General features: G+C 42.4%; 1 protein-coding gene and 1 long non-coding RNA gene across 3 annotated transcripts in view; one reads left to right on the forward strand and one right to left on the reverse strand.

Moving 5' to 3' along the window:
- On the forward strand, positions 1 to 27,409 carry LOC125428505. Its single transcript, XR_007243857.1, has 3 exons — positions 1 to 58; positions 26,060 to 26,121; positions 27,093 to 27,409. It is a non-coding gene; the product is annotated as an uncharacterized LOC125428505 (long non-coding RNA).
- The window catches only part of GALNT10 (polypeptide N-acetylgalactosaminyltransferase 10), a 63,312-nt gene continuing 52,801 nt past the window's right edge, over positions 17,400 to 27,910 (reverse strand). Inside the window, exons 11-13 of one of the 2 annotated variants that reach the window (XR_007243856.1) lie at positions 27,077 to 27,226; positions 25,918 to 26,455; positions 17,400 to 23,162 (exon numbers count right to left, since the gene is read on the reverse strand). Coding sequence is in view for 1 of the 2 variants with exons in the window: in XM_048488672.1 (XP_048344629.1) it covers positions 26,288 to 26,455; positions 27,077 to 27,226 (318 nt within the window). In the remaining variant the exon portion in view is untranslated. Of the gene's footprint in view, positions 23,163 to 25,019; positions 26,456 to 27,076; positions 27,227 to 27,910 lie in introns of those variants that run through there. The other variant, XM_048488672.1, reaches the window with a different exon arrangement.

The following is a 27,910-nucleotide window of genomic DNA, read 5'->3' on the forward strand; positions in this document are numbered from 1 at the left end:
GTTGAAGTCCCCAATGGGGTGGGTAGATAAGCGAGCAAGAAGCTGAGCAGCTGTAGAGGTAAGGGGGAAGTCGAGCCTCGGGTGGCTGTGAAACAAAAAGGGACAAGCAGCGACGCTACGGGGGTTGCAGAGAATTGGCGGGAGTTGCAGAAGAGCAGGAGGGAAAAACAAGCAAAGGAGAAGGGGAATATGCAGATATTTAATGCTTTCTGTGGTCCAGAAGAGAGCAAGGTCGGGTTTGGAAGAGCGCGAGAGCCTGATGTTGGGATTGGGATCAGGAAACAGTGCATGAGCTCGGCGAGTAGGCATGCCGGACAGAGCGTCCTGTCATGCACGCACCCAGACATGCAGAACGATTAAAATGCTGCCTGAAAACGCTAGGTCACTTAAGCTCGACCTTGGCTCGTAAACAGTTCCATAAACACGACTACCACTGGGAAAAGCAAAAATAAAAATGTTCATCCATCACTTTCCCAGGTGCTAGGACCATTCACCAGGAGTAACTTCGCTGAGTTTTCATTTCTCAACCTATTAATGTCTGTATTAAGGGGGTACTATGAAAAAAAGCTCCAGGATAGTCATGACAACTGATACAGATGGGCCCTGCAACAGACTATGACTGTTACCCCTCAGTGAGCAGGATATTACCAATACTCTGCAGTGAATGGGTTGGTTTATGTGGAAGAAGGGTATCTTTTTGGGTTCCCAGATGCACACAATGTAGGACTTTCAAGGTAATCACCAGCACCTTGAATAACTGATGCATGTGGATGCCTGTTTTAATTTAGCTGCCTCACTCTGGACCAATAAAAGTTTCTGAGCTTCTGAGCTCCACTTACAGTTCAGTAATCATCCAATGGAGAGATGAGCTGATCATTTCCAACAACAGCGCAGGCCACAGAGTGTATTTTACAGTCCAGGAGAGGACCCAGCTTTTCTTAAAACTATCCATCCAGAACAAGAATTTCCATCATTTTTCTGATTCTTGGGCAATTGACCATAAGAAACTCTGATCTTGCTTGAATCAAGATTTTATTTATCCAGCCCATTACCAGCTTTATTTATTGGAGAATGAGACTGTTGCACCTTGTGCAGATGGAGAGAAGTACAGCTGGGCATCATCAGCATCTTCTTTAGTCTCCAAGAATACCTTTTGGAGATATTTAATTATGTATATATTTACAAGCTTGTCTTTCTCCCTTAAATCAGGACCCAAGGAGACTAGCAACAGATTAGTACAGAAACGTTAATACACAAAACTAAAATGTAACAATGCCATTATTAACTATATCCCAGAGGACAATTGGGAAATTTAATTGAATTTTTGAAATATAGGAGATCATTGTGTGCTCACAGGGTGAACAATCTTTCAGCACTAAATAACAGAATTCAGTCTGACAGGAGTCCACATAGTCGATCCAGAGGGACACCATTATCAGTAGTTCCAAAACTGTTTTGAGTGTTTAGTGTTCCAAAAGCTATTTAGAATGTTCCAGTAGATTCCATAGGACTGCATACAAATTCTACCCCAACAAACTTAAATGGCACAATCCAGGGTGGGGAGGTGCTGCATGAATGTGGTGTGGGGCTGTGTCAGAGTAAGGGGGACCTCCACCAGTGGAGAGGGCAAGGACGCAGGTGCTCTGCAAACCCTTGACTGCAAAACCCAAAAGTGGGCATCACAGTGGAGGTATGCTGGCATCCCCGGAGGTAAAGCTAACCATAGTTGACTTCCACCTGGGCTTTCAAGCCAGGGACACCATGGCCAGGGCCTTTGGCTTTAGCCACCCAAAAGGGTGGTGTAACTCCATTTATAACTTCAGAGAGCTTTCGGGTGACCAGGGATTTTTTTGGTTCTGCTGCATTCTCACAATGCCTGAAAGCCCTCTGGAGGTGGCACAGCAGCACAATAGCATCACTGTCCCTGGCCGCCAGGGTTTTGAGGTTTGGGCTGTAAGTCTTGTAATCAGATAGACAGATGGAAGTAGGCCCAGTTTATTAATACCTCACAAAAGTACTTAGGGTTATTTGTGTACTGTTTTCTCAGCTACTTTGGCTAGAAAAAGGGTATTTGATTCCGACCTGTATGTGTCACTCCTAGAACCAGAGTCCCTGTCTACAATCTTGAGAATAGAACAATAAGAACATAAGAGCCTGCTGGATCAGACCAGAGTCCATCTAGTCCAGCACTCTGCTACTTGTAGTGGCCCACCAGATGCCTTTGGGAGCTTACATGCAGGATGTGAAAGCAATGGCCTTCTGCTGCTGCTGCTGCTGAGCACCTGGTCTGCTAAGGCATTTGCAATCTCAAATAAAAAAGGATCAAGATTGGTAGCCATAGATTGATTTCTCCATAAATCTGTCCAAGCCCTTTTTGAAGCTATCCAGGTTAGTGGCCTTCACCACCTCCTGTGCCAGCATATTCCAAACACCAATCATGCGTTACGTGAAGAAATGTTTCCTTTTATTAGTCCTAATTCTTCCCCCCAGCATTTTCAATGAATGCCCCCTGGTTTTAATATTGTGGGAAAGAGAGAAAATTTCTCTCTGTCAACATTTTCTTCCCCAATGCATAATTTTATAGACTTCAACCTTATCCCCCCCCCCCCCCGGACGTCTCCTCTCCAAACTAAAGAGTCCCAAATCTTGCAGCCTCTCCTCATAAGGAAGGTGCTCCAATCCCTCAATCATCCTCGCCCTTCTCTGCACTTTTATATCTCTTTGAGATCCTTTTTGAGATGTGGCGACCAGAAGTGAACACAGTACTCCAAGTGCGGTCGCACCACTGCTTTATATAAGGGCATGACAATCTTTGCAGTTTTATTATCAATTGCTTTCCTAATTATCTCCTGCAGAGAGTTTGCCTTTTTCACGGCTGCCATGCATTGAGTTGACATTCCCTAACTATCAACTAAGACACTCAAATCCCTTTCCTGGTCTGTGACTGATAGCACTGACTCCTGTAGCGTATATGTGACAGGGGTCAGTTCTATCAGAATCTTCATCAGTAAAATTTGATAAGAACCACTGATGCCATTTAGTAAATGATGGCATGAATGTCAGAGTGCATGAGGCCAATTTTAACTGTTCATAACATAATGGAATTGCTACAGTGGCCTACTAAGGGATCTAAGTCACCTGATGTAAAAGAACCAGATTATAAAACCCTTTAGGTATTTGGAAATATTCTTCTGGATAAGAGTGTGTAGACATGAATAGAGAAATATTACTGCTATAAAATAGGCTTCAAATATCAGTATTTTTCAAACTTTTGGAAGAGTGACCCAGTTCTAAACTTTCAAGATTCACTTGCAAAATAACTCCATACCACTTTCTCACTCAGCAGCATAGAATACAGGAATCTCACTTCAATTAACACTGAATGAATTTGTATTGTTCATGTCTAGTATTTATAAATAGAGAGCAAGGAACAAACTATTTTTCATGACCAGTCTACACATTATGCAGGGCAGGGCTTGGTCCCAGGACCCTATAGTGCCTAGCATTTTCAGCAATGATGTTATATTATGATTTTTTATGACATACAGGATTACTTTATTTATATATTACAACATTTAAATCAAATTTTAGTTTGAATAAAATTACAAGAAACTGTAAAGTTCATAGTACTTGTGGTAGCAATAGTGAAGTTCATAGCTGTTCTGCTCCCCAAGTGAATGTGTTTTTGGTGCCCTGTACTTGGCTAGGACAGAGTGGGGGAGACACAAGCCAGGTTCAACAGTTTAAACAATAGGTTTATTTCTTAGGAGAATTAAGACCCTAACTCCTCCCTTGGGTCTGTCTAAATCAAAGTACTTGCTTGTCTTGAGCAGATTTGAAGCTATAGACTGTGTCTTCTCTTGGTTGCTTTCAGGAAAGTCCACTGTGCCTTGCTTCCTTTCAGTTCCTTCGGTCTTTGTCTGATTCTAATTGCTGTTAAACTTAACTTGTGCTCTATATATCACCATAGACTACTGTGGCCCACCATATATGTCACGAATATAGGCACCTTGCTGTGACTGACTGGCTAGAGCTAAAACAGGGGATTGCTGGGTAAAGAAGGAAGACTGCCTCTTGGGAAAATGTCTTAAAGGGACAGGGACTAACTAAAATGTTTAAGCTAAAGATATACATAAATATATACATATTTTATTTTGTCAAATGTAACCTGGAATACCACACTAATAATTTTCTCAGGACCACATACCGTATATACTCGCATATAAGTTGAATTTTTCAGCACATTTTTTGTGCTGAAAAAGCCCCTCTTGACTTATACGTGAGTCAGGTGTATTTTAAAAAATATTTTAGGGTTTTTACTTTGTCGGCCACCAGGGGGTGCATTTTTTTAGGCTAGCAGCACCAAAATTTCAGGGATTTTTCAAGGACCTCTCCTGATGATACCAGCCAGGTTTGGTGATGTTTGGTTTAGGGGGTCCAAAGTTATGGATCCCCAAAAAGGGTGTCCCATCCCCCATTGTTTCCAATGGGAGCTAATAGTAGATGGGGCTACATTTTGAGGGTTCATAACTTTGGATCCCTTGAACCAAACTTCACCAAACATGAGTGATATCATCAGGATAATCTCTTGCTGATACCAGCCAGGTTTGGTGATGTTTGGTTTAGGGGGTCCAAAGTTATGGACCCCCAAAAGGGGTACCCCATCCCCCATTGTTTCCAATGGGAGCTAATAGCAGATGGGGCAACATTTTGAGGGTCCATAACTTTGGACCCCCTACACCAAACTTCACCAAACCTGGGTAGTATCATCAGGAGGGGCTCCTAAAGATACTCTGAAATGTTGGTACTGCTAACATAAACATTCCTCCCCTGACAAAAAATCCAGTTTTGAAGGATTTTAACTCTTGTGTTTTAGCTTGGTTGCTGATTGAGCTAAGGTTTTTGTACTTTTAAAATTATTGTTGAGACCATATTGTTTTGTTGACCCTCTTTTCCACTTACAGAGCTAGTTTACTGTTTTTCTTTGAAACAAGTATTCAAAAACATTTAACCTACTGATGCCTCAATTAATGTAATTTTATTGGTATCTATTTTTATTTTTGGAATTTACCAGTAGCTGCTGCATTTTCACCCTCGACTTATACGCGAGTCAATAAGTTTTCCCAGTTTTTGTGGTAAAATTAGGCGCCTCGACTTATATGCAGGTCGACTTATACACGAGTATATACGGTAGTCCTTTGAAACTGTTATAAAGCTTGGATGCAGTATTTCATGAGAAAGTATAAAGAATTGGAAATAAATTCTGACTCTGTTGCTCCTGTGCCTGTTTCTTATTCTCACTGACAAGGGAGAGAACTTCAAATCTATTCTGCAGCTTCAAACTCACAGAATTCTCCCTGGTTCCTCCACTTCTATGTGCCACACTCCTCCAATTGCCCACCTCTTCTATTTGAGAGCTGCTGTCTTCCTCAGACCAGATTGATCTCCAGTGTATTCCCCACGCAGTACTGTCTGCTCCACTCTGTCTAGGAAAACCTCATTCTGCTTAGCAGGTTGAAGAGTAGATACTTGCGTTTCAAGTTACTGGACCTTCTCTTCCGAGAGAGCAACCAACCTGCATTTGCTGCAGATTTAACTACCCACATCCTCTGGCAAAAAAACGAACATACCATAGCTTTTGCAGGTGATAACAGCCACTCCCAGGTAGTAAAGAAGTAGTACAGGAATACCTGGCTACTTTAAGTGAATTAAAATCTCCAGGGCCTGTTGAACTACATCCCAGGGTATTAAAGGAACAGGCCGAAGGAATCTCAGAATCACTTGCTATAATCTTTGAGAACTCCTGGAGAACAAGAGGAGTCCCAGTGGACTGGAGGAGGGCTAATGTTCGCATCTTCAAAAAGGGAAAAAAGATGCAAACAATTACTGCCCAGTCAGCCTGACATCAATGCCAGGAAGGATTCTAGAGCTGTTTATTAAACAGTTTTCTGCTGCTTCAGAGATTAGGATTAGAAGTAATTGATTCAAGATACTGGAAGAGATATTCCATGTACTGTCGAAGGCTTTCACGGCCGGAATCACTAGGGTGTTGTGGGTTTTCCGGGTTGTATGGCCATGTTCCAGTAGCATTTTCTCCTGACGTTTCACCTGCATCTGTGGTTGGTGTCTTCAGAGGATCAAAGAGATTCCAGCTAAACATTAGGAAGAACCTCCTGATAGGTAGGACTGTCCAGCAGTAAAATACACTGCCTCAGAATGTGATGAAGTCTTATTTGGAGGCTTTTAAATAGAGACTGGATGGCTAACTGTCAGGAGTGCTTAGATTGTGTATCCCTTCATGGCAGTGGGTTGGACTTGATGGCAGTGGTGGGATTCAAATAATTTAACAACTGGTTGTTTACAAGCACCATTTTAACAACCGGTTCTGCCAAAGTGGTGTGAACCTGCTGAATCCCATCACTGCTTGATGGCCCTTGTGGTCTTTTCCAACTCTATGATTGGATGATTCTATATTATTTTACACCTCATTTTTGTCTAAATGGCATTAGTGCAGTTGGGGAAATTATCTATATTCTTCCGGGTGGATGAGGGCAAACACCAATTACTGAACTATTATGACACCATTTAAAACTGAGCTGTTATGACACCATTTCAAACAACTTAGCCTTATTCTGTCAAAAAGTGAAGACAACTCTTAATCTTGCTGCTTGTATACGTTAAACTCTTAATCTTGCTGCTTGTATACGTTAAACCATTTCTTGTATACGTTAAACCATTTCAGTGTTTCTTTCTAAATTCCATTTCTGTGCTGGCCTTTTTTTTACTACGAATGCTGAAGTCGGCCCGCAGGGGTCGCAAGGAAGAGGCGAGACACGGAGATATCATCCGGTGGAGAGAGCCAGCAGCAGGAAGCATGCGATCCGTGGATCTGGCAACTCTGCCGTGTGCTAGTCCCTGGCACCTTTTATTAGGGTTTACGATAGGGGCTTACCGGGAGGCGGGAGAGCGGGAGAATATCATATGATACATGATATCATGGGGTTGCCTACATGCGGGAGGAAACGTTCGCGTCTGGGTCTAATCCATACCTGGGGGCAAGCGCCCCTTTGTCCCTTTGTCTGGGACACCTGGTGACCGTGAGTCAGGTAGTTCATGACCTGTGACTCACGGAGGATCTGAGGGATGGGTGAGCGTGTGCGCCCAGAAGGACACAGATGGCACAGGCGTTCCATGCACTCTTTCTGAGGTTCTGCTGGGTTCGCAGGGCTCATCCCTACATCTGCCCGTTTTAGAGCAGGCACCGAATTAGCTAGGACAATTTAGGGGAACGTTCGTCTCCCCAGGAACTCGCTCAAACTGGTTGAGCTTTGGAAAGGCTTGGAAGAAAAATACTGTGGAAAACAGTGGCGTACTGGTAATGGTGACATGGGGCCACCCATATTGCCAGGCGCAAATTATATGGTCATGTGGGGGGTGCCAAATTGGCCCCCGGCCCCACCTCCCCCAGCCGGCCCCCACCGAAGCCAAGTTCTGTGTGCTGCTGGCTTCTGGCTCATCAGGGCCATTGCGCCAGCAGCCAACCGCCTCCCTGCTGCCTCCCTGCCCTTGTTGTTCTCCTGACCTGCTGCCTTGGCAGGCTTGTTGTGTCTCTTTTGAGAAGGAGCCACCCAGCAGCGGTCGTGGTAACAGCAGAAGCAGTTAAGGAAAAGAAAACACAGGAACCCAGGCGTTGTTCACTTCAAAGAACAGAAGGGTTTTATTCCTTGTTTCCAAAAGCACAAAACAGTCTGACAGAGTGCAGCGCAGCAACTGGATAACCAAAGCACGCATAGACCAAACTGTTCTGTGCATATACATAGAGACATTCAACCAATCAGGGAGCAGTGATGCAATCACACTAGATGTGCTTAGTCACGGTTGCATCACCCACTGAAACTAGGGTGAAGGTAGAGTGCTTTGCATCAGCCATAGCCGTCAAGCAGATTTTGGTGATCTAACCGTCAGAGTCCCTGTAACACCCCTTCCCAAACTACTATGACAGCACCTTTATTACTTTCAGTCTTAACATTTTCTGTCGTATGCAGTGCTTATTCTGTGACACAGCTTTAGTAAACCACATCAGCAACATTTCGGCTCTGTCTCAACATAGGCAGAAGCGGGGTTGAATAGTTCCATTCTGTACTAGCTCTCTAACATTCTGGTACTTTACTCCCTGTATGTACTTAGTTCTTTTGCTTTCATGTTTTGGGGCAGTCTCTGCTAATGCGATGCAGGTCTGTGAATCATCAAACACGCTATAGGCTTCTTTATGGATTCACCCTAACTCAGTTAGCGGTGTCATCTCAACCCCAAAGTAGCTCCTGAACATGTTTCAGACAATGCGCGCTTGAGAACTCAGCACTCAGAAGTGGACAGAGCTGATTTAACAGGTCTGTTTTCCTAGAACACCAGGTGATAGCTACATCACCATACTGAATGACAAACCAGTACAGCTCCTGTTCACCACAGTCTGCAAATGAATTATCCTGCAATAGCACGTTAAAGCTCTGTGCTTTATGCGGACTTCGGATCAGTAAAGCCATGATCCAGCAGTTCCTTTTAAGTACCCTAACCACACGCTTAACACCTCCCAATCATATTGCTAAGGCTTTGCTAGCTTTTTCTGCTTAAGCGCACTAACAGCAAACGCTTATATCTCAGAAAAATTGGCGGCCCAGTTAGAGATATGTTAGGAGACTACACTACAACAGATTTATACAGGTTCAGGATTGTTGAACTCCCTCACTTTCACTAACTTCTGAAAGTCTAGGGACATTGGTGTTGTGGCAACCCCTTGCCTTTGGACAAATCTAGTCTTAAGCACTAACTCCCATTTATTTTGTTCTTCTGACTTAGGATGTATCCTGTTTTGGTGTAGATATGACATCAATACCCAAGTAATGTTTGATAAACCCTAAGTCCTTTCAGAACATACATGTCACTGAGTTGTTTTATAATAATTTGTCAAATTGTTTGTGTAGATCTGCACACACACACATATGTCATCAACATGCAAAGAAAGAATGAGCCTTCACCGGATTCTTTTTAAGTTCCACTGATGTATAAGCATGCATCAGCAATGAACTCTCTTTAAACCCCAGTTTAAGCAATGTACTGTTCCAGTTCATCATACCAGTTAGCACCCAGCTTGTTTTAAACATACAAAAGAAACGCATGCAAAAGATAAACAGTATTTGGGTCTGCTTCTTCATACCCTGGTGCAGGCTTCAGATAAATTGCTTCCTTCAATTTAGCATTTAAAAAAGCACACTGGAAGTCATAATGCTTCACCATAAAGCTCTTCTTACTAGCTAATGCAAGCCATAGCTCTCAAAGACTCAGAATTCGTTAAGCCGCGGAGAAATAGGGTATTCGGTCATAATTCAGCAAACCCGGTCTTGTACAAACCCCTGGGCTTAATAAGCCTTGCTTTATACCTTGAGTGCGGTACTGACGGCAACTCTTCCTCCAGAAACACCCACTTTGACCCAATTTTACTCCGTCTCCTTCTGGCAAAACAGTCTTGGTAAAACACCTGTTGTTTGCACCTAAGTTTTGCCACTACTCAGCCATAGCTTCATGGAGAGCTCTATTTCAGCTGGCGGTAGCTTTAACATCTCTTTTATATAGGAGCTTGGCTCTGATACCTGTGCTTGGAAACAAACATAGACGCTTTGAGAAAACCCATAATTGCCAGGAGGTGCATCCCTTTGGCAGACCTACCAGAGTGTATCGAGGCACTTAATTTGCTTCTCATCTTCACTTCACTGCTAGGTGTCACTGTCACATCTTGCAGAAGCCCTTCCCCTTCTCAGCTTTCCTTGGACGCTTTACCACTGCACTGGAAGCCAGTTGGTTGACCTTTGAGCTACTGCAGGCTGTGCCCGCTGCCTGGCAGTTCCTGTTAACAACTTGCTCATGCTGGAAGTGAAAGGTAGCAAAACCTCTCTGTGTTAGCATGGATAGTTTCCCATCCTGCATGCTTTTCAAAGTTTGCACTGAGAGATCACAACCTTTCCGTAATGCCGCAAACTAAAACACTTTTGTCCCAGATTCATAACCAAGAAACCTCAATCTCACCTACCTTTCTGATCCCCTCTTCCGCCTGCTTTGAAGGCCAGGTAACAGCACATTGGCATAACTGCCAAAGATATGCAAAATGATCCAGGAAGATGGATCTTTCTGGTACAGCATAAAATAAGGAGTCTGGTTCACACTCAGAAGACGCATACTCTGTTGGTCAAGTATGTCAACGGCAGTGTTCACAGCCCTCAGCCCCAGAAATGTTCAGGCATGTTGGGCATCCAGCAGCAAACACCGCTTTATAGCATGTAGAACCCCCCAAATTTCCTCTCAGCAACCCCGCTTTCAAAAGAGAGAAAGGGTTAGGATCTTTCTGTGACGTAATGCCTTTCATTCTCCTCAACCAGTTCTAAACGGGCAGAACCTAGGAATTCACTCTCTCTGTCCGCTTGAGGCAAGCCAATCTTATGTGAAAACTGTCTTTTCCACCATTGCCACCCACTCTGGAACCTTTGGGTAAGCCTCAGCTTTGGATTTCAGGAAAAAGACTATAGGGTGAACCTGCTATAGTCATCCACCAAAACCATGTGAATTACTTTGCATGCCCCTGACTGGGTTGAAATGGTCCAGAAAAGGTTCCGGCATGAATTAAACCAAATGGCCTATCTGACCTGTCATGGGTGCTTTTCCTTGTAGAAGGAAATGCCTTTGGCCTTACTGCACACAGTACAATCAAGAATAATTTAGGACAGGACTTGGCTTTCAAACCACAATAACCTGGACATGTTTCCTAGCACTTTGAAATTGGCATGTCCTACACACGGTGCATATAGCGAATACCAATCATCATGCATAGGTTTGTTAACTTTGCATTAGCCATGCTTTGTCCTACATCATTAATGTTATTTAGCTGATAAAAGGCTTATTCTGCAGTATACCTTGTGGCACAGACTCTCCCTTGTTTCTTAATAGAACAGGTCTGCCCACTAAATTCCACCACATAACCCTCAGCTGTCAATCTTAGCAACAGCTTTAACAAACAAAATTCAAATGAAGGCACAAAATATAACATTACTCAGAGAGAGCCATTGGGAGCAGGGACAACAAATGTTGATCCTTGTAGTTGCACCTTTGCTAGCGATTGCCATCAGCTAAACAAAGCACGTGGTCAATAACAGGTTGGCTTTACACTGCGTGGTCAGTAAGGGCAGATTCTCCTTGATTCACTATATGCTCCAGAACAAGCAGAGTCAATAGAGCCATAGTGAGTTGGAGTCCTTCTCCTTGCTTGTTACCAGGAAAGTAGATGCTTGTGATTCCTGTCTGTTAGCCCTAAACTTTCCAAGGTGGCTTGTTCTTTTCCTCTGCTTCACTTTTGCATTTTGTACAGGCCCGTGCAAAATGGCCAGGATTCTTGCCAACGAAAACATTTTTCACAGCACAGGAAGTAGGACGGCAGAATCAGCAGGAAAATCCCTCTGGCGATGATTTCTCAGCCGCGTTTCGAGCTGGTAGTCCTCTGCTTCTGGTGGTCTAGCAGCTTGGCAGTGACGTAATCCAAAGTCAGCGTAGATTCCGCGACGCTCTGGAAACTGCATACCAACTGGTCCCAGCTGCTATCCAACGACGAAAGCAACAGATAAACTTTGTGGGAGTCTTCAAACTGTAAACCTCGATCAGCGAAGCTGTGCAAACAGTTCACGATCTGTTTCAGATGCTCAAAACACAGATCCTCCTGGCCTCAGTTTGAGATTGTACAGTTGTCTTGTGAGGAGAACCTTTGCCCCAGCCGACTCACACTGATAGATGCCTTTCAAAGCTGCCCACGCCTTGGCTGCAGTCTCAGCTTCTCGCAGATAAATCAACTGTGAGTTTTCTACTGCTAGCACAATAGACTTGCATCGCTTTTTTTCATCTGCACGCCGCTTCAGCAACTGTAGGCCGCTGGAGGGTAGAGATAACATTCCACAGGTCCTCACGACGAGATAGCTCTGCATCTTCTTCTGGCTCCGCCACATAGTTATGCTCATTCAGCCTCTCAAACAGCAAGCCGGGACATAGTGGAAGCCATGGCACAGCTGGAGTCACACATGGCAGTACACTCACTGTTACTCTCCACAGTAGCACGTGAGGAGCTGGAGCCCATAACCTGAGGAAGGTTCCACCCAGCAGCGGGTCAGTGGGTAACAGCAGAAGCAGTTAAGGAAAAGAAAACACAGGAACCCAGGCGTTGTTCACTTCAAAGAACAGAAGGGTTTTATTCCTTGTTTCCAAAAGCACAAAACAGTCTGACAGAGTGCAGCGCAGCAACTGGATAACCAAAGCACGCATAGACCAAACTGTTCTGTGCATATACATAGAGACATTCAACCAATCAGGGAGCAGTGATGCAATCACACTAGATGTGCTTAGTCATGGTTGCATCACCCACTGAAACTAGGTGAAAGGTGGAGGATTGCATCAGCCAAGCTGTCAAGTAGATTTTGGTGATCTAACTGTCAAGTCCTAACATCTTTAGCCTCTCTCCCTTGGCCCCGCCTGTTCCTACATCATTGGAGGGAGGCCGAAAAGAGAGAGGAAGCTGAACAGGAAGACATGGGCGGGGCCAGGGGACGGAAAAGAGATCACGAGGCAGCTAAGCTGGGCAGGTAGGGGAAACTCTTTGCGGCTGGGGGAAAGGAGTCCAGGAAGTTGCCAGACTGCTTGGGCAGCCCCTCTTCCCTGCCTAGAAGCCGGGCGCAAGTTGAAGCCCAACTCACGAGTAAGCGTGGCTTACTTGTGAGTAAGTGGGGTTCCGCAAGGGGGGCACCCGGAGGGGGTTTTTTTGCCTCTGGGGGCCATTTGGCCCCGGTACGCCACTGGTGAAAAATCATTAAGAAAATAAGATTCTGAAGAAGGATGTTCAACAGCATAAGAATGAAAGATGGGGCAATTTGAACGAACATTTAAAATGTATGGTTGATATGGTTATGCAAATCAGGACAGCTAGAAAAGTTTTGGAGGATGAATATGTGATTTCTGTAATCCTGGGGCCTTTGCCTGAAAGTTTTGAAAATCAAGTGTCTGTGCTTGAAGTCAGAGAGTCAGTGGACCTGAATTATGTTCTGAATTATCTGAGGCCGTTTCCGCACGGAGGCGGAAGCGGCTGGGTCGGCGCATTTTGCGCCGACCCGACGACACTGGGACCGTTCGCATGAACGGTCCCAGAAAGAGCCGGGACAACGGCACTGCGGAGCGCCATCGCCCGGCTGACCCGGCGCGTCCCCGGCCCTCCAGCATGTCGCCGAGGCCTGGAGACACGCCCCCCGGCCCTGCGCGAGTGCTCCAGCGTCGCCGGGCAGGGGGGCGTGTCCCCAGGCCTTGACGACGCGCCGGAGGGCCGGGGACAAGGTAAGTGCAGGGAGGGAGTGGGGGGGGGAAGCGCCTGGAACGGCAGCGGCTTCCAGCCGGCGTTTCCACAACAAGTGCGCTTCCACGCGCACTGTGGAAACGCCGGCTTCGGGCCGGCCGGCCGGCACGAGAGCGGCGCGGCTGCGAAGCAGCTGCGCCCCCTGTGCGAATGGTGGCCTGGGGACGGCATTTTTGCCATCCCCAGGCCGCCATTAAACACCCGTGCGGAAACGCCCTAAGAGATACAGATGCAGAAAGGAAACATCAAATGCAATGAAAGCCTTATCTGTGCTTAGACTGGATCATGCCAGTGAAGTAATTTGTTTTAAGTGGAAAAAGGAGACATGTAACTAAATATTGTCATGAAAGAAATTCAGCTGGGAGAGTAAAACTTATTGAAGAGGTGACATTAATAAAACATTAGCTGTAAAAACAAAGAAAGTCACTTCAGTTAAAGAAAAAGGGCAAACAAAGAAAAATATGCATAATGATTACAAATGACTGCAAAAATAAAGTGAATTTATTTCTTTTAGACTGGATCTTTTTCTCATGTTTGCAATAATGAAAAATATTTTATTGAATTATAAGAAAGTTTTGTAGGCTGAAAATATATGGAAAAGGTGAGAATTGATGTTTTGAGTTCTACTGGAAAGTACAGCATGACCTCACAGAGACATTGTATGCATTTGATGCTAGTGAAAATTTAATATCAGTGCCTAGATTGCTGAATGGTGGAAACAAGATCCTAATAGATGGAGAAATATGTTGCATTTATAATCCAAAACTTGATATGGTGTTCAAAGCTGAAAAGATTGGAACCTTTTTCTATCTGAGATGTTGAAAGTGCTGAGAGAGCCATTTATCACATAAAAAAGACTGCTCTTACTCCAGTTGTGTTTATTGTTAGCATGTAAAATTAGGCCACAGGAGTAGGGACTCAATGAGAAAATATATGAAAGAAAACTAATTGAATGCAACAGAAATACTGAATGCTGTGAAATATGCATTAAGTCCAAATGCACTCCTCCTCATTATTCAGGGCAACAAGGAGCAGGAGAAAAGGAAGTGCTAACAAAGTATTCTCAGACCTAATTGGACCTCTAGTGCTTTCTGTTGATGGAAACAAATGCATATGGTCTTTCATTGATGCAGCAAGCAAAATTGCAGATGTGTATTTTCTCAAATCAAAAGATCAAGTGTTGATAAGTTCAAAGTTTATGTGGCAGCTGTTAAATACAAGCATGGAAGAGCACCAGAAATTGTATTCTCAGATAATGGTACTGAATACAGTGCTAGTGAATTCCCAGATTACCTAGAATGCAACATGCAGTAATATACTCACCTCCTCAAAATGATCTAACAAAATGCTTAAATCATACAATACTTGAAATTGCATATTGTTTATTAATGTAGGTTGGATTTCCTGGCACCTTTTGGGCTGTAGCTGTCAATATAGCTGAATATCTCAACCCCAGGAAACCATGCAAACCTATTGAAATTATTCCTTTTGAAATATGGCATAAGAAGAAACCAAGTTTAAAACACTTGAAGCCATTTGAAGCAAAAGCTAATATACAAATTCCCAAAGAGAGAAGAAAAAAACTAGATCCAAGAGCTGAAGTTGGAATATTAGTTGGCTACAATCAAATTCCAGAGGCTACAGAATTATGGACTATGTAGATGAAAGAAGCATTCTGTGTGCTCCAAAGTAAGATGACTCTATAAAAGAATGCAGACATATACTGAAGAAGTGATATTTACAGAGTGGATAGCAGTATTGCCTGCCTATACTGTATCCCAACAAGAGACTTCCCAACCAGAAAGGGAAGAAGATGGAGTCAAACCACCAGAAAGACAAACTGTGGTAACTAGGGGTCAGAAAAAAGTGCAAATGTTACCCAAAATGGTAGGAGTCTCTCCCTTTCAGAGTGGTGAATTAGTGAGAGAAGACTCTTGGCTTAGCAGAAGGTCGGGCAAGCTTGGGTTCTTTGTTGCCTACATATACCAAGATTAGATTTTGCAAAAAAAATCCACAGGACAGCAAATAAAGTTTAGCCATTTTATTTAGGAATAATAGGGCACACAATAATCAAACAACACAAGCACACAATAATCAAAGTAGCAGAACACACACACAGTTGTAGGATATAAGTAGTTTTGGGGAGATAGGTTTGGAATAGTGGAGGAATTGGGGGAATTCTATGGGGTGATACTGTACTTGATCCTGAAGTGGCTTTAAGTTCTTGACCTGCACTGGGCTCCAAGGAAGCATGGTAGAAAGCAGGTGACACACAGCAACAACTGAACTATTTGCTGGCTCAGAAGTACTGAGCAGAACAGTGTCACCAGACAAGCGGTTGGATAATGGCCTATTTTATAGGGGAGATCCAGCCTTCTAGCCATGCCAAGAGATCTCAATCTCTCAGGATGAAGAGGATGCCTTTCTGGGGAAAGACAAGAGACAGACATCAACCTTGGTGGTTGAGTTGTTAATTAATGATTGAGGCATTAGCTTGATGGGCCAAGCTTGGGAATGCCAGAAAAATGGGAAGGTAGCTAATGGAATTACAGCTATAGAATAATGACCATGCACATGAGCAGTTGTTAGAGAGGTTAGTTAGAGAAGTATTGGGTTAATACAACACTGGACAGGAACACTCAGGGCAAACACATTTATGAGTCCTTTGTCTCTGTAAGCGATGTGTCATCCAGAGCTGGTGATGGGAATGCTCTACAGGGCAGGTCACTGTGCTCTTACTCTTTAGGAGGGGCGCAAGACATGTGTTTTGCAAAGCAGATGTGGGTGAGGTTGTGTCTAGACAAGTTTTTCTGTGTCATTTGGGTACATTCAGCCAATGCAGAACATGGGCTCCCCATTTTAGTACAGTATTTTTGGGCACCCCAAGAGTTGGTAGGATGAATACAGACACTGCTGACTTAAAAGCAGGGTTCCCCCAACATGTAAAAACACACTTCCCCAAGATATAAAAACCCAGCCTCTCACATCATCAGTACACTGGGGAATCCTGGTAACTATTTCTTTGAGCAAGTACAAAGGGCAGACTTTCCAATTTATTTTAGTTTCCCCTCTCCCGTGTGTGTGTATTTAGTGTATAAGAGTGGACTGCACTGTGTGAGTAGGATTTGAGTCACAGTGTGCTGTCTTAAGCAGGAAATAAGCTTTATTACTAAAGATTAAACTAGAGCATATGCATGGAAAATAGCTATCGTAGCTAGGAGATACAGATCTAATGAACACAACACAATTACCTTAGATGGAGCAAACCCATTCCCAACTTCCTTACTGTCCCTTTGACAGAGGAGGCTGGGCCTCATAGATCACAGAATCTGGGTAAAGTGTTTAAATCTACCATCTGCTTTGGTGAAAGCTCTTCCCTTCATTCAGAGTGAGGAATCCTGTCCCTAGTGGGATATATTGTATTTTTGGGCAGCCTGCAGCTCTCTCTGGCTCAGGTTTTCATGATGCCCACTCATCTCTTCCTGTGGCAGGCAAATGGGCTTTTCCTCAATGAAACTTGGTTTTCTGTTTCTCCTGACTCTCCCTCTCTTGTGGAAATAAACAATTGCCATGGTTTTCGGGTTCCCAAACACAACACTATGAAACAGGAGAATGTCCTACAGGGATATGACTAGGGGAAAGGGATGGGGCTCAATAGCTCTAGGCGCTCCTTGGGTGGGGGCAGAGGAATCCACTGCCCAGGGTTCCTGAGGATTCCCCTGCCCGAGATCTGACACCTGGAATCCAGCACTCCAGTGTGGCCTCCCCAGCTCTTCCTCATTGAAAAAGAGATTTGGAGGCCAAGCTGGGATGTCAGAGGGTTGCTCAGCTCAGTGCTCCCCTCCAGACACCATTGTGCTACCTCAGTGTGGCTGGTCATGCTGGGGTGGCGAAGCAGTGAAGTCTGAGTGGGGTAGTCCTCAGCTGGGAGGTTTCTCGACTTGGAGTGTCTCCTGACTGTGTCTGCCTTTCTCTTCTTTTTTCTTCCACCTAACAGTATAGTACTGACCAAGGAAGTCAAATGTGTTGGTTAGAAATCTAAATTGCTATAAGATTTGAAAAAAAATGCAGATCTAATATCACTTAAGGGATTGAAGGTTTGGAATGTTGCTGTTTTATTTTGGCATTCAGAATTTGAATGTCAAAGCAGTTCATACACTGGCTGCCCATCAGCTGCAGCTGAAGGACTGTGTCTTGTTTTCTGTGTTCCTCCATGACAGCTCTGCTCATCTGTTCAGGTCCTTCTGCAGGTGCCTGCAAATGGGCAAGATCAATCCTTGCATGCACTCTCTCTGTTGTGACCCCCAACTTGTGGAATGGTCTGCATAAGAAGGCCAGGAAAACTCCTACAGTCTTCAATGGATTAATATTGCTTTCTCTAGCTTGGATGATGTTGGGAAGGGTTCCACTGCCCCATGCTACAGCATTATGATGGTTTGGTCCACATTTTGCAGCCTCCCTGTCTTTCATTCAGTCTTTCCCAAAGCTGCTTTACAATAATGTTATTTGAGAGATTGCAGCAAAGTCAGAATAGCTTCTGTATGCTTGGGAAAGTACAGATTTCCTAGCCCTTTGCATATTAGTGCCATTCCCTGCCCCAATTTCCCCAGCAATTATTTCCCTCACCCATTCAAACAATCCATAATAGTCATATCTGTATATCCATTATCCATTTTTAACCATCCCATTGGTGAGGGGATGTAAAATAGGTATCACAGGGGATTGGGCAGCTAAACCTGACACATAGAAGCTCTGTTGCCACTGGGCTTCAGCTGCAATTGCAGCAGAGAAACTCCAGAAAGGCTTAGATATGTGGGAAAGACCTAAGACTCATAAAGCTCAGTAGCATACAAGTACTCTAACTTGCCCTCCACTAGTAGAAAGATGAACAGATCAACCATCCGCATGCACATCATTTGGAACAAAAACTCGGTTCTGCTGATCATTTGTGGGGGAGACACAGTGACATACTATGATGGCAGTATTTCTTTTCCCAGATAAGGAATAGAAAGATGGCAGAAGATGCTGGGCAATCTTTGGAGTCAAAAAGTAGTGTGTGAGGGAAGTCAGGCATTTGTTTTAAAAGCAACTTGAACTCAATATATTATCAAAGCTAATGTACAGTACATTATTAAACCAAATTAGAGACTTTAACACTTCTCTGCACAGCTCCCTGATAGCATGCAATTGCACCTAATATGTTCAGAACTAATTTGTGATGCCTGCTCTATGATGACAAAAATAATTTTATACCAGTGGAGCCCCACAAGGACTTGCAGGGGGCATTTCAGTTCCTTCTCTCCCATTATTGCCTTTCCCCCTTTCTGAAAGATGCCATGATCCCTCCTCTCCTTTTTACCTTTACTTCCTCTCTTTGAAAAAGCTCTGGCTGGTTCCAGCCACCAAACTGGGACATGCCCAGTTGTATGATGCCCGTTGGTAAGCTAGGGCCAGGTGCTCAGTAGAGAAGCTGAAAGGACTTTCCCTTTTGGCAACATCCCTCCCACCATTCTCACTTTTCCATACATTCTTCTTGCCTTCCTACCCACCAGTCAATCAATTTTTATCTGCCACCCATCTTCAGCTATATTAATTTAGCTTACATCAGTCTCCTTCATTTTATCATCACAACAACCCTGTGGAGTAGGTTAGGATGTGTGATTGGGCCAAGGTCACCCAATGAGCACTGGCATGGTGGGGATTTGAACCTAGTTCTTTTAGATCCTAATCTGAAACTCTAATCACTACACCAAACTGGCTTTCGTGGATGGCTGTTGTTGAACTGTAGAAAGTAACCAGACCTGGGTGAGTCATGCAAGGAATGCATGTAAATATCAAATTATCTGGTGGGTACAGCCAGGCCTGGCCCCAGTAAGTCCTCCCTCAAAGGTCAAAACAGCCCGGGAAAGGACTCCCCCCACCCCCAGCCTTTTATTGATAGAAGCCAACACTTGAAGACTGGCAACAATATATAGTTGCCTAGCAAAGGTCAGTGAGACAATTTCTTAAAGCTATACAGAATTCTTCTATTATTTTGGAGAGTTTCATCCTCCCACCTGCTGTGCTTGGTTTTTTTTCTCTTTTAGATTTCATGCTTTTCTGCAAACTTTTCCAGCTTTGTAAAAAGATCTGTCTTGTCAGTTCATGGCTTCAACCTCCAGTTTTGAGTATCTACACAATAGCCATATATTAATTAGATATAGTGATGATGTTCTAGGTTTCCAAGTGTATCTGGGATTTCTGTTGAAATACTGAATAGATGAACTTTTTAAAGTAATCAAACCTCCTTACATTGAAATCTTGGTAGTTCAAGATGACACACGTAATCAGAAAAGACACAATTTTTATTTTAAATATAAAAGAAAGTCCATTCAATTCTTAGAAACACTACACTCTACATCCACATGATTTCCAGTTTATCAAAGCTACTACATTAAAGTGCTAGACCTCCTTAACTCCACCCCCCCAACACACTAGGCCTTTGCTCCAAGAGAAAATAACTATACTGGTTTATGCAGCACATCCAATTTCAAAGAAATTGTTAAGCATGCAGTACAAGGTATGAAGCAACTTGTAGAGTCTCCGAAGGCTGCCTTAATACACTGATTTTTTCCTTTCTTTCCTCAAACATACCAGGTCATTGCATATTATTGTAAGCACGAACGAGTGTTTTAGCCAGTTAGATAGTAGTTCATATGTTAGATAGTAGTTCAATCTAGTTCATAAAATTTGGGAGAAAAACTTCCTTGGTTATTAGAAACGTGGACCTGATTGGTTCTAGACTATGCAAATTAAAACTGTTTAGTCTGTTAAAACCTGGAATCTTTGAGTAAGTACAGAAGCGTTAGGATGGCTCAGAATAGAACATGAATCTAATAATGCGTTATCAGTGAGTCCTACAATAGACAAAATGTGATCACAATGGTCATTTTGTTCTAGTCATAATCAGTAAGCTGACATGCAACAAAATGGTTATCAATTCTTAGAATTTTTTTTAAAAGGCCACACTAAATGTGACAATGGCAGATGCCTCTCATTGTGAGTCTGTCCTAATTGTGGATAAAACAGGCTGCATATAATTTTAAGAGCAAAACAAGTACAGCCGAGAAAGGTGCTGAACCTCAACCCTTTCTACAGCTTACCAACCTGTCCCCAGGGGTCTGTCAATGTGGGCAAGTTTCCCATCAAGCAATCTTATTTGTGGGCTTCTCAGAGACACCTAGTTGGCCACTGTGTAAACAGACTGCTGGACTTGATGGGCTTTGGTCTGATCCAGCATGCCTTTTATGATCTTATGACTCGAAATGGACTTTTGGGAGTAGCCATTTGTTCCCCTGGGAAAACTAACATGCACAGATGGTGCTAATTTCTACCAGTAGGACCAACGAAGCTCCCTGGGACCATTTTAGAAAGGAAAAATGGCATGAAAGGAAAGTCTTAAGCTCCTTCTCACCGTGATTCTGATAATCCCACTCACCTGAGGTAGGGCCTGGGGCAGAAACCTAGGGGACATGAGGACTTTACAATGTATAACTGAATAAGACATAAAACAATTTACTATAAACAGTTTGTTCTTTTCATCTGCAATTATTCCTACTTCACAATTTGGTTGCAAAGCTGGAAGTCAAAACAAAAAGCTGAATTTGAATAATTAATTCATTGCACTCATGATGAAAAGATGTTATATGGTTTGTAGACCTCTTTTATGATAATGCCCATCTGCCATTGTACCTCTTGGCCTGCAACAGCATTCCTTTGTGCTGAAACTACCAAACAGTACTTAACATCTATTAGTGTTGGAGGGTTTCAGATTCTGAGGCTGCCCTAGCATCATTTAAATAAAATAACGCCATTGCAAAAAAATATTCAAAGACCTATGAGGATGGAAGGAATTTTCCAATTGTTCTAGGCAAGCAACTGGTTAGCTGGCAGTTTTTCCGTTAACTGCTTATCCATTTAACCTTGGAGGCATACCAGTACTAAACTGCCACAAGCAGGCCTGTATATGCTTGTACTCCACCATCTTTGATCAGCAGCCAGTCTGGAAGTTCTATCAGGATTAACTCTGTTTGTTTATGCAGGGATTCTTGCTTGTAATTTTGCTTGTCCGGACTGAATGGGAAAAGTGAAATACAAAAATCCAGGAACATTCTGTCTTCTAACCTAGGTACTAAGCATCTTCCCATTTTACAATTTTAACTTAAAATTGGACATTTAAACAGAAACATTTCCTCCCAGATAACCCCACCCCCTACTAATTGTACTCTTCCTTGTACTCTCCCACTCCATTATTAACCAGCAAGGCACTAGGAAATTGTTCAAGTTTAGGCATTTGCTGTACATTTGCATTTTAAAAGGCACATCTTTATTTTAATGATGCTGTTTAATTTGATTATCCTTCATTATACCACAGAGAGATATGTTTAGATGCATGATATTATAAGATAGGAAAAATTTCTAGCTAAAATATTGAGCTGGATTCTTAAGATCTATAATAAAACATTTCAATTCACACCCCTGAAAACATTTGAAGAGGAGTTAAATGAGCATAGCCAAATCACTTCATCCATGTCGAAAGCCACTTCATACAAACTGCTGGCCCTATGGAATTATATTACTTGGCTGCATTTCACACAGAAAACAACCATGGCAAAGACCCAACTGGCCCTGACAAATCTGGAAAAATTCAAAGGAACAGTGGTGTAAATCAACATTGTTTCTTTCCACTAAAGTATCAGAACTGGTTAACAAGGAAACTGGTCCTAAAAACAGGGCAAAACAGTTTCATTTCCAATTAAGTTAATTTCTGGCATTCATCCATATCCATCGTTTATCAACTGTTTTACCTATTATGCTCACCAATAAAATCTGAAAAAATTGTGTTTAGATGCAGATTCATTTCTCAACCAGAAGGTGGCTCTCTCACAGTTCTTTCTACTAACCAGTCAGGCTCCCCATGCATTGAAAGTATTGTAATGTACAGAGACCAAAGACTACTACTCTGCCAAATTAGTGGAAATATTTTTAAAAGCTTTCTAAAACAAACAGTTAAGCCCTTAAGATCAATATTTCATTGTTCTCTTATTTTTGGCACTCATGTTAGTTCCAGTGGATTGCTAATAATATTGCCACACCACACAAATATAATGAGAGATTGTGTAATGCAGCTGCTAAAGGGTTCCAAGTTGAAATCTTCCTTTGGGACCCAATGTCAGGCAACATGGAAGAGACATGATTGGTGTGCACAATTTGCACTGGGACTATTGCATTTTCCTCCTGAATTATTTCCTTTTATGGATCACTTCCAGAGCTCTTGGCTGCAGCAGGGGAAAAAGATGTATGCTTACAATATCATAATGGCATTCAGTTAAGAGCTTGTTAGGTACCTTTAGGTAAGCCAGTCTCTCTCAAGCATAATTACTTAATATTGATGCATAATTACTCAATATTGATTTGTTTTATTCTCTCCCCCATCCCCAGTTTGAACAATGACAACAAAACTCTAGTCCTCAAAATGGCTCACAGTTATGAAAAACACAACAATCTCCGAACTTTTCAAATAAAACTGTCCTTTTCTTCGCATAAGTGAAAATCTATTTTTGTTAGTACTTCTGCTGAGAATAACAGGGAAATCTTAAAAAGGTGAAAAAGTAGAATGCAATTTTTGTTTAATTAACCCACATACTTTGGAATGTCCTCTGTGACATCATACTTCAAACACAGGATCAAGCTGCAAAGATAAAATTGTAAGGCAAAAATTAAGCAGGTTATTTTAAAAAATCTTTCATTTCAATCTTTTATAAGAAAGATGTATGTGAATAACATTGGATTCCTGCTCATGGGATCCTTCTTGCAAAATAGTCACAGATTTTGCATGCTTTTTTGCACCATTATTCCTCCACAGATATTTTTCTGCAAATGAAAACTCAGTTGAAAAAAAAAGATTCTGGTAACTAACTTGAAGGATCTGTGATTTTTTTTCCTAAACAGGGAGTACAAATTATGAGCTAACTGCCCTTTTGATGTTTAGTTTTTTGTATATTGGCCATCTGGCTAGCATTTCCTTTGTAAACAGATCCAAACCCTAGATAGAATATTAACTGAAGATATACAGACTGCCAAACTGTCCAATGCTTTATTCAGCCTTTTAAAAAAGCTAAAACTTAGCAAACATATGAAATAAGGAAGTCTAGAATTCTAGTTAAGATAGGAATGCAACTGACGTAAAACATTCAAAATGCTAGTAGCTTTCTGGTTTCCTTTTTAAGGCAGAAGAATATGCTACATGCCCACTGGGAAAACTCTGTATATGCATGCAGCCTTTATTGAACAGAATAAAAACAATCTTAGTATGCACTGAGATTTTCAGTATACCATGACAAACTATTTGCCAAAAGTGAAAGACTTGTGAGGTAATAAAACTGATATGGGCAAAACAGCATCTGTTAAGAAAAAGCAGAAAAGAACAGCTCCCTAGGGACAGCATTTTTGCCGTCCCTAGGACGCTGTTTATGGCCCCTGCAGAAAGGGACTTTATGTCAAACTCCTATAAGGTGTCTAAGTAGCTTTTGATGTTGAGATGTTTGTCCAACTCAGTGAAAGAACAGGACAAAGCTGCAGATTACACAGAACTGTGTTAGAATGCTTACCTGGAAAAAGGCAGGAAAAAATGACAGTTTCAAAGAAGGTGGTGTAAAGTACTATGAAGTGGATTTAGTTAGAGAAGACCTAATTTCTAGAGCAGGGGTAGGGAACCTGCGGCTCTCCAGATGTTCAGGAACTACAATTCCCATCAGCCCCTACCAGCATGGCCAATTGACCATGCTGACAGAGGCTGATGGGAATTGTAGTTCCTGAACATCTGGAGAGCCGCAGGTTCCCTACCCCTGTTCTAGAGGATACTAAACTACTTTTCAATGGAAAGGTAGCACCTAGCTAAAGTTTCATAAGAGGCTAATGTGTAAAATATCACAATGCTAGGCTACATTCATCTTAACATTTGCAGGAGCAATCACCAACTACAGTAAAATTGCATCTATTTGCATCACATGGTTTCAAGTCCTGATCTCTCCTTCCTCAAAGGATAATTTTCAAGGGAGGTCTTGTGATTTGATATTAAAAACAGCCTCTGTTCTGATATTGGAGACTTACTAAAAGCTGCATGATTATTTTAGCAGCAGGCTGTCCAAGCCATACAGAACACATACAGTTTGTAACAGGCAGACTACAGAGATTTTGAAGTTGTAATTTCCTTTACCTGAAAAGAAGGAAGAGAAAAACCCTATGGAAAATTGTGCTGTTTGCCCTTTACTGGCATTAAATGGCAGATCAAGGCCCCTAAACGGGGGGACTGGAGGGGGGGTACACATATGTATATGGGTGTGTGCCTGCTAAGTGCCATCAAGTCACTTCTGACTTATGACAACCCTATGAATCAATGTCATCCAAAATGTCCTATCATTAACAGCCTTACCCAAGTCTTGCAAACTGAGGGCCACAGCCTCTTTTATAGAATCAATCCATCTCATGTTGGATCATCTTCTTTTCCTGCTGACTTCACCTTTTCGTAGCATTATTGTCTTTTCCAGTGACTGTTCTCATTATGTGACCAAAGTATGACAGCCTCAGCTTAGTCATTTGAGCTTCTAGGGACATTTCAGGCTTGATTTGATCCATGACCCATTTTTCTTTTGCAGTCCATGTTATAGCCATAACATTCTCCTCCAATACCACAATTCAAAGGAATCAACTTACTTCATGTTAGCTTCCTTCGTAGTTCTGCTTTCATGCCCATATATAATAATACAGAACACTATGTCATTAACTTGAAATTACCCTCTTAGATACATGGTTTGGATCAGGATCATATGGGAAGGGGGAGGAAGGTGGAATATTTGTCTAGATATACAGGGGAGCGTCTAGAAATAATTAAATTCATGAGATGCTACAAATGGCATCACTGTACATAATGATATGGACCATCAGTCCCTCCACAGGCTTCTGTATAATCTGTTTAAGTTACCGAGCACATTCCAGCGATATTTTTCTTTTTAAAAAGGTGATCAATTCTTTACTGATATTGCTTGTACTGGTAAAGAGTAACAGACCATCACATTCTGAGTTTGGAATACTATCATTACATAAATTAAAATAAATATTAATGTTTAGGTATTTTATTCACATTGTAAAAGTAGGAGTTATACATTAAAAATGTATTCAGGGGCTGGTGGGACATAAAACATTAGGAGGAAGCATGTGGAATGTGAAGACAAGGGACTCTACAGTGAGATCACCAGTCTTGATCATTAGTAGTCAGAGAAAGAAAATGCAAGACTGTGACCACACACCTTCCACTGCTGCTGCTGCCTTCTGCACAACAAACGCAGCAGGAATAACTTCACACCAGAAGGTACGGGGATGACCCACTGCCAACACTGCCTTCAAAAGCATCTGAACTGAAGAGATGTAACTGCCATAACACTCACCTCTGGCTGTGGTCTGGAACCTTGAGCTTGGCTTTGTGACAATGTAGTGCAGAGGTCATACGACAACTTTATGCCACCCAATGGAAAAATGCTAGCTCAAAGCGGGAGTCAAGAGTGTAAATCTATCTATCCATTACTGCAGGTTCTGAATTCAAGATTCCTGTGTGATTATGGCATCTCAGATTCCTAGACTGCTTTCTTACGGTAAGATACTCAGGTGCAGCATCATTAAAGTAAAGACTGGCCCAATAGTCACATCCTCTCCTGAGATTCTCCCTTTTACCTTAATGTTTTAAAAATTATTTTTTTTAAAAAAAGTCCTTTCCCCTGTAAAAACTATAGCTGTAATATATACACATATATACAATCTTTAAAGATCAAAGTTTCTGTTAAAGTTTTCCAAAACAGTTGAGTTTGTGTGCTCAAATATCCACTGCTGCGTTGGAGATGAAGGATTGCATGTGCTCATGAAGATTTTTCGGTCACTTTCACTACAGTCCATGCAGCTGCCACTTACTGGGTGGTAAAGGGTCTTGTCCTGAAGAAATCAGTTAGAAGTAAATTTACTAGACAGATCTCCTAGGTATTCAGAAAATAGCTTTAATTGGAAAAGCTCTGTGCTACTTATCACCTAGCAGAAATTATTATTCAATACGTATTTCTCACATGCAGAGTGTTCTGTGATACTGACAGTATAATTACTGTGCTTTCGTTAGCTGCCTGAAAGCACTTCGAACAAACTTATACAGCTGAATTATAAAATTGTACTAATGAAGCCTGCAGTTTCCCAAAACCAAACTCAACTGGATAATATCACTAGGAAACATATTTTAAGAAACAAACAAATCAACTAGCTTTTGCCTTAGATACTTTATTCCTCCCTTTTCAATCTTCTAGAGACGGGTACAAAAATGACTGTGCTACACCACACTCAACTCTGATGTATCTTTTGGTGCATTAAGACTCACAGCATGCTTAAGGCAACAAATTAATTTTGTTGTCACTGATAGAAATGTTACTACACCATTAGTTAGCAGTAAGTGATGATAGGGTTCACTTCTGTTGTGGATATTGCACCAAAATATTATAATATGAATCATATTATTCAGCATTCACTGAATAATCATGATGGTTTGATACATTCTAACTAAATGCTCACTTTTCTGTATTTCCAGAGTTGATTCCCCTTCATTCCATGGCAGTCATAGAGGGTCACTGCGCTGTTTTGGGAAACAGCATCAAAACAGAATTTCTTTGTGTGCTGGGGATCTCCTGGACGGATGTCTTCTCGCCAGCTGAATGTGAAAACCTGGTTGGACAGACAAACCCTCAGAAAACCAGTTGGAGACAAAAACACAATCTTTATATCTATCCACCTTTCATAAGCTCAATGTGAATAATAACATACTACATTCTAATTTCATAGTAATACCCATAGTAAAACCCACTTGCGTTTAAGGCACAAAACTGAATGCCGTGGCGTAGCGCCCACGAGGCAAGGGGAGGTGCAACACCCCGGGTGGAGCAGCGGCAGGGGCATGGCGGGAGCACTCCAGGGCAGGGCAGGGGACACTGCAGCAGGGGTGCAGGGCATGCGCGTGCCCTGGGTGCAGTTTCCTCTTACTCTGCCTCTGACTGAACACAACGTTTGCTATTTTCAGATATTCCGAGAGGGTAAAATGAACACACAAGGGCAAGGGGAGTGGGCTCACAACAGCAACCATTGTCCCTGATCTACATGTGTTCTTCAATATGTTCTAATGAAGTTGCATGTGTAAACAAATACATGCACGGGCATTTCTCTGTTCAATGAAAAAGCACCAAAAAACCCAACAGGGTCACTAGTTGCATAGACTAAGGTATAGGTATATTGTCCAACAAACACATATGGGTTGAAGTGGAGCTTGTGTTGCAATCTTCCTCCCTTCACCTGTGAAATAGTTTTTGTACCAAAACCAGGCCTGAAATATATCCAGAAAATCTTGTTCTTTAT

This window comes from Sphaerodactylus townsendi, linkage group LG03 (genome assembly GCF_021028975.2).
Source record: "Sphaerodactylus townsendi isolate TG3544 linkage group LG03, MPM_Stown_v2.3, whole genome shotgun sequence".
NCBI classification, from domain to species: domain Eukaryota; kingdom Metazoa; phylum Chordata; class Lepidosauria; order Squamata; family Sphaerodactylidae; genus Sphaerodactylus; species Sphaerodactylus townsendi.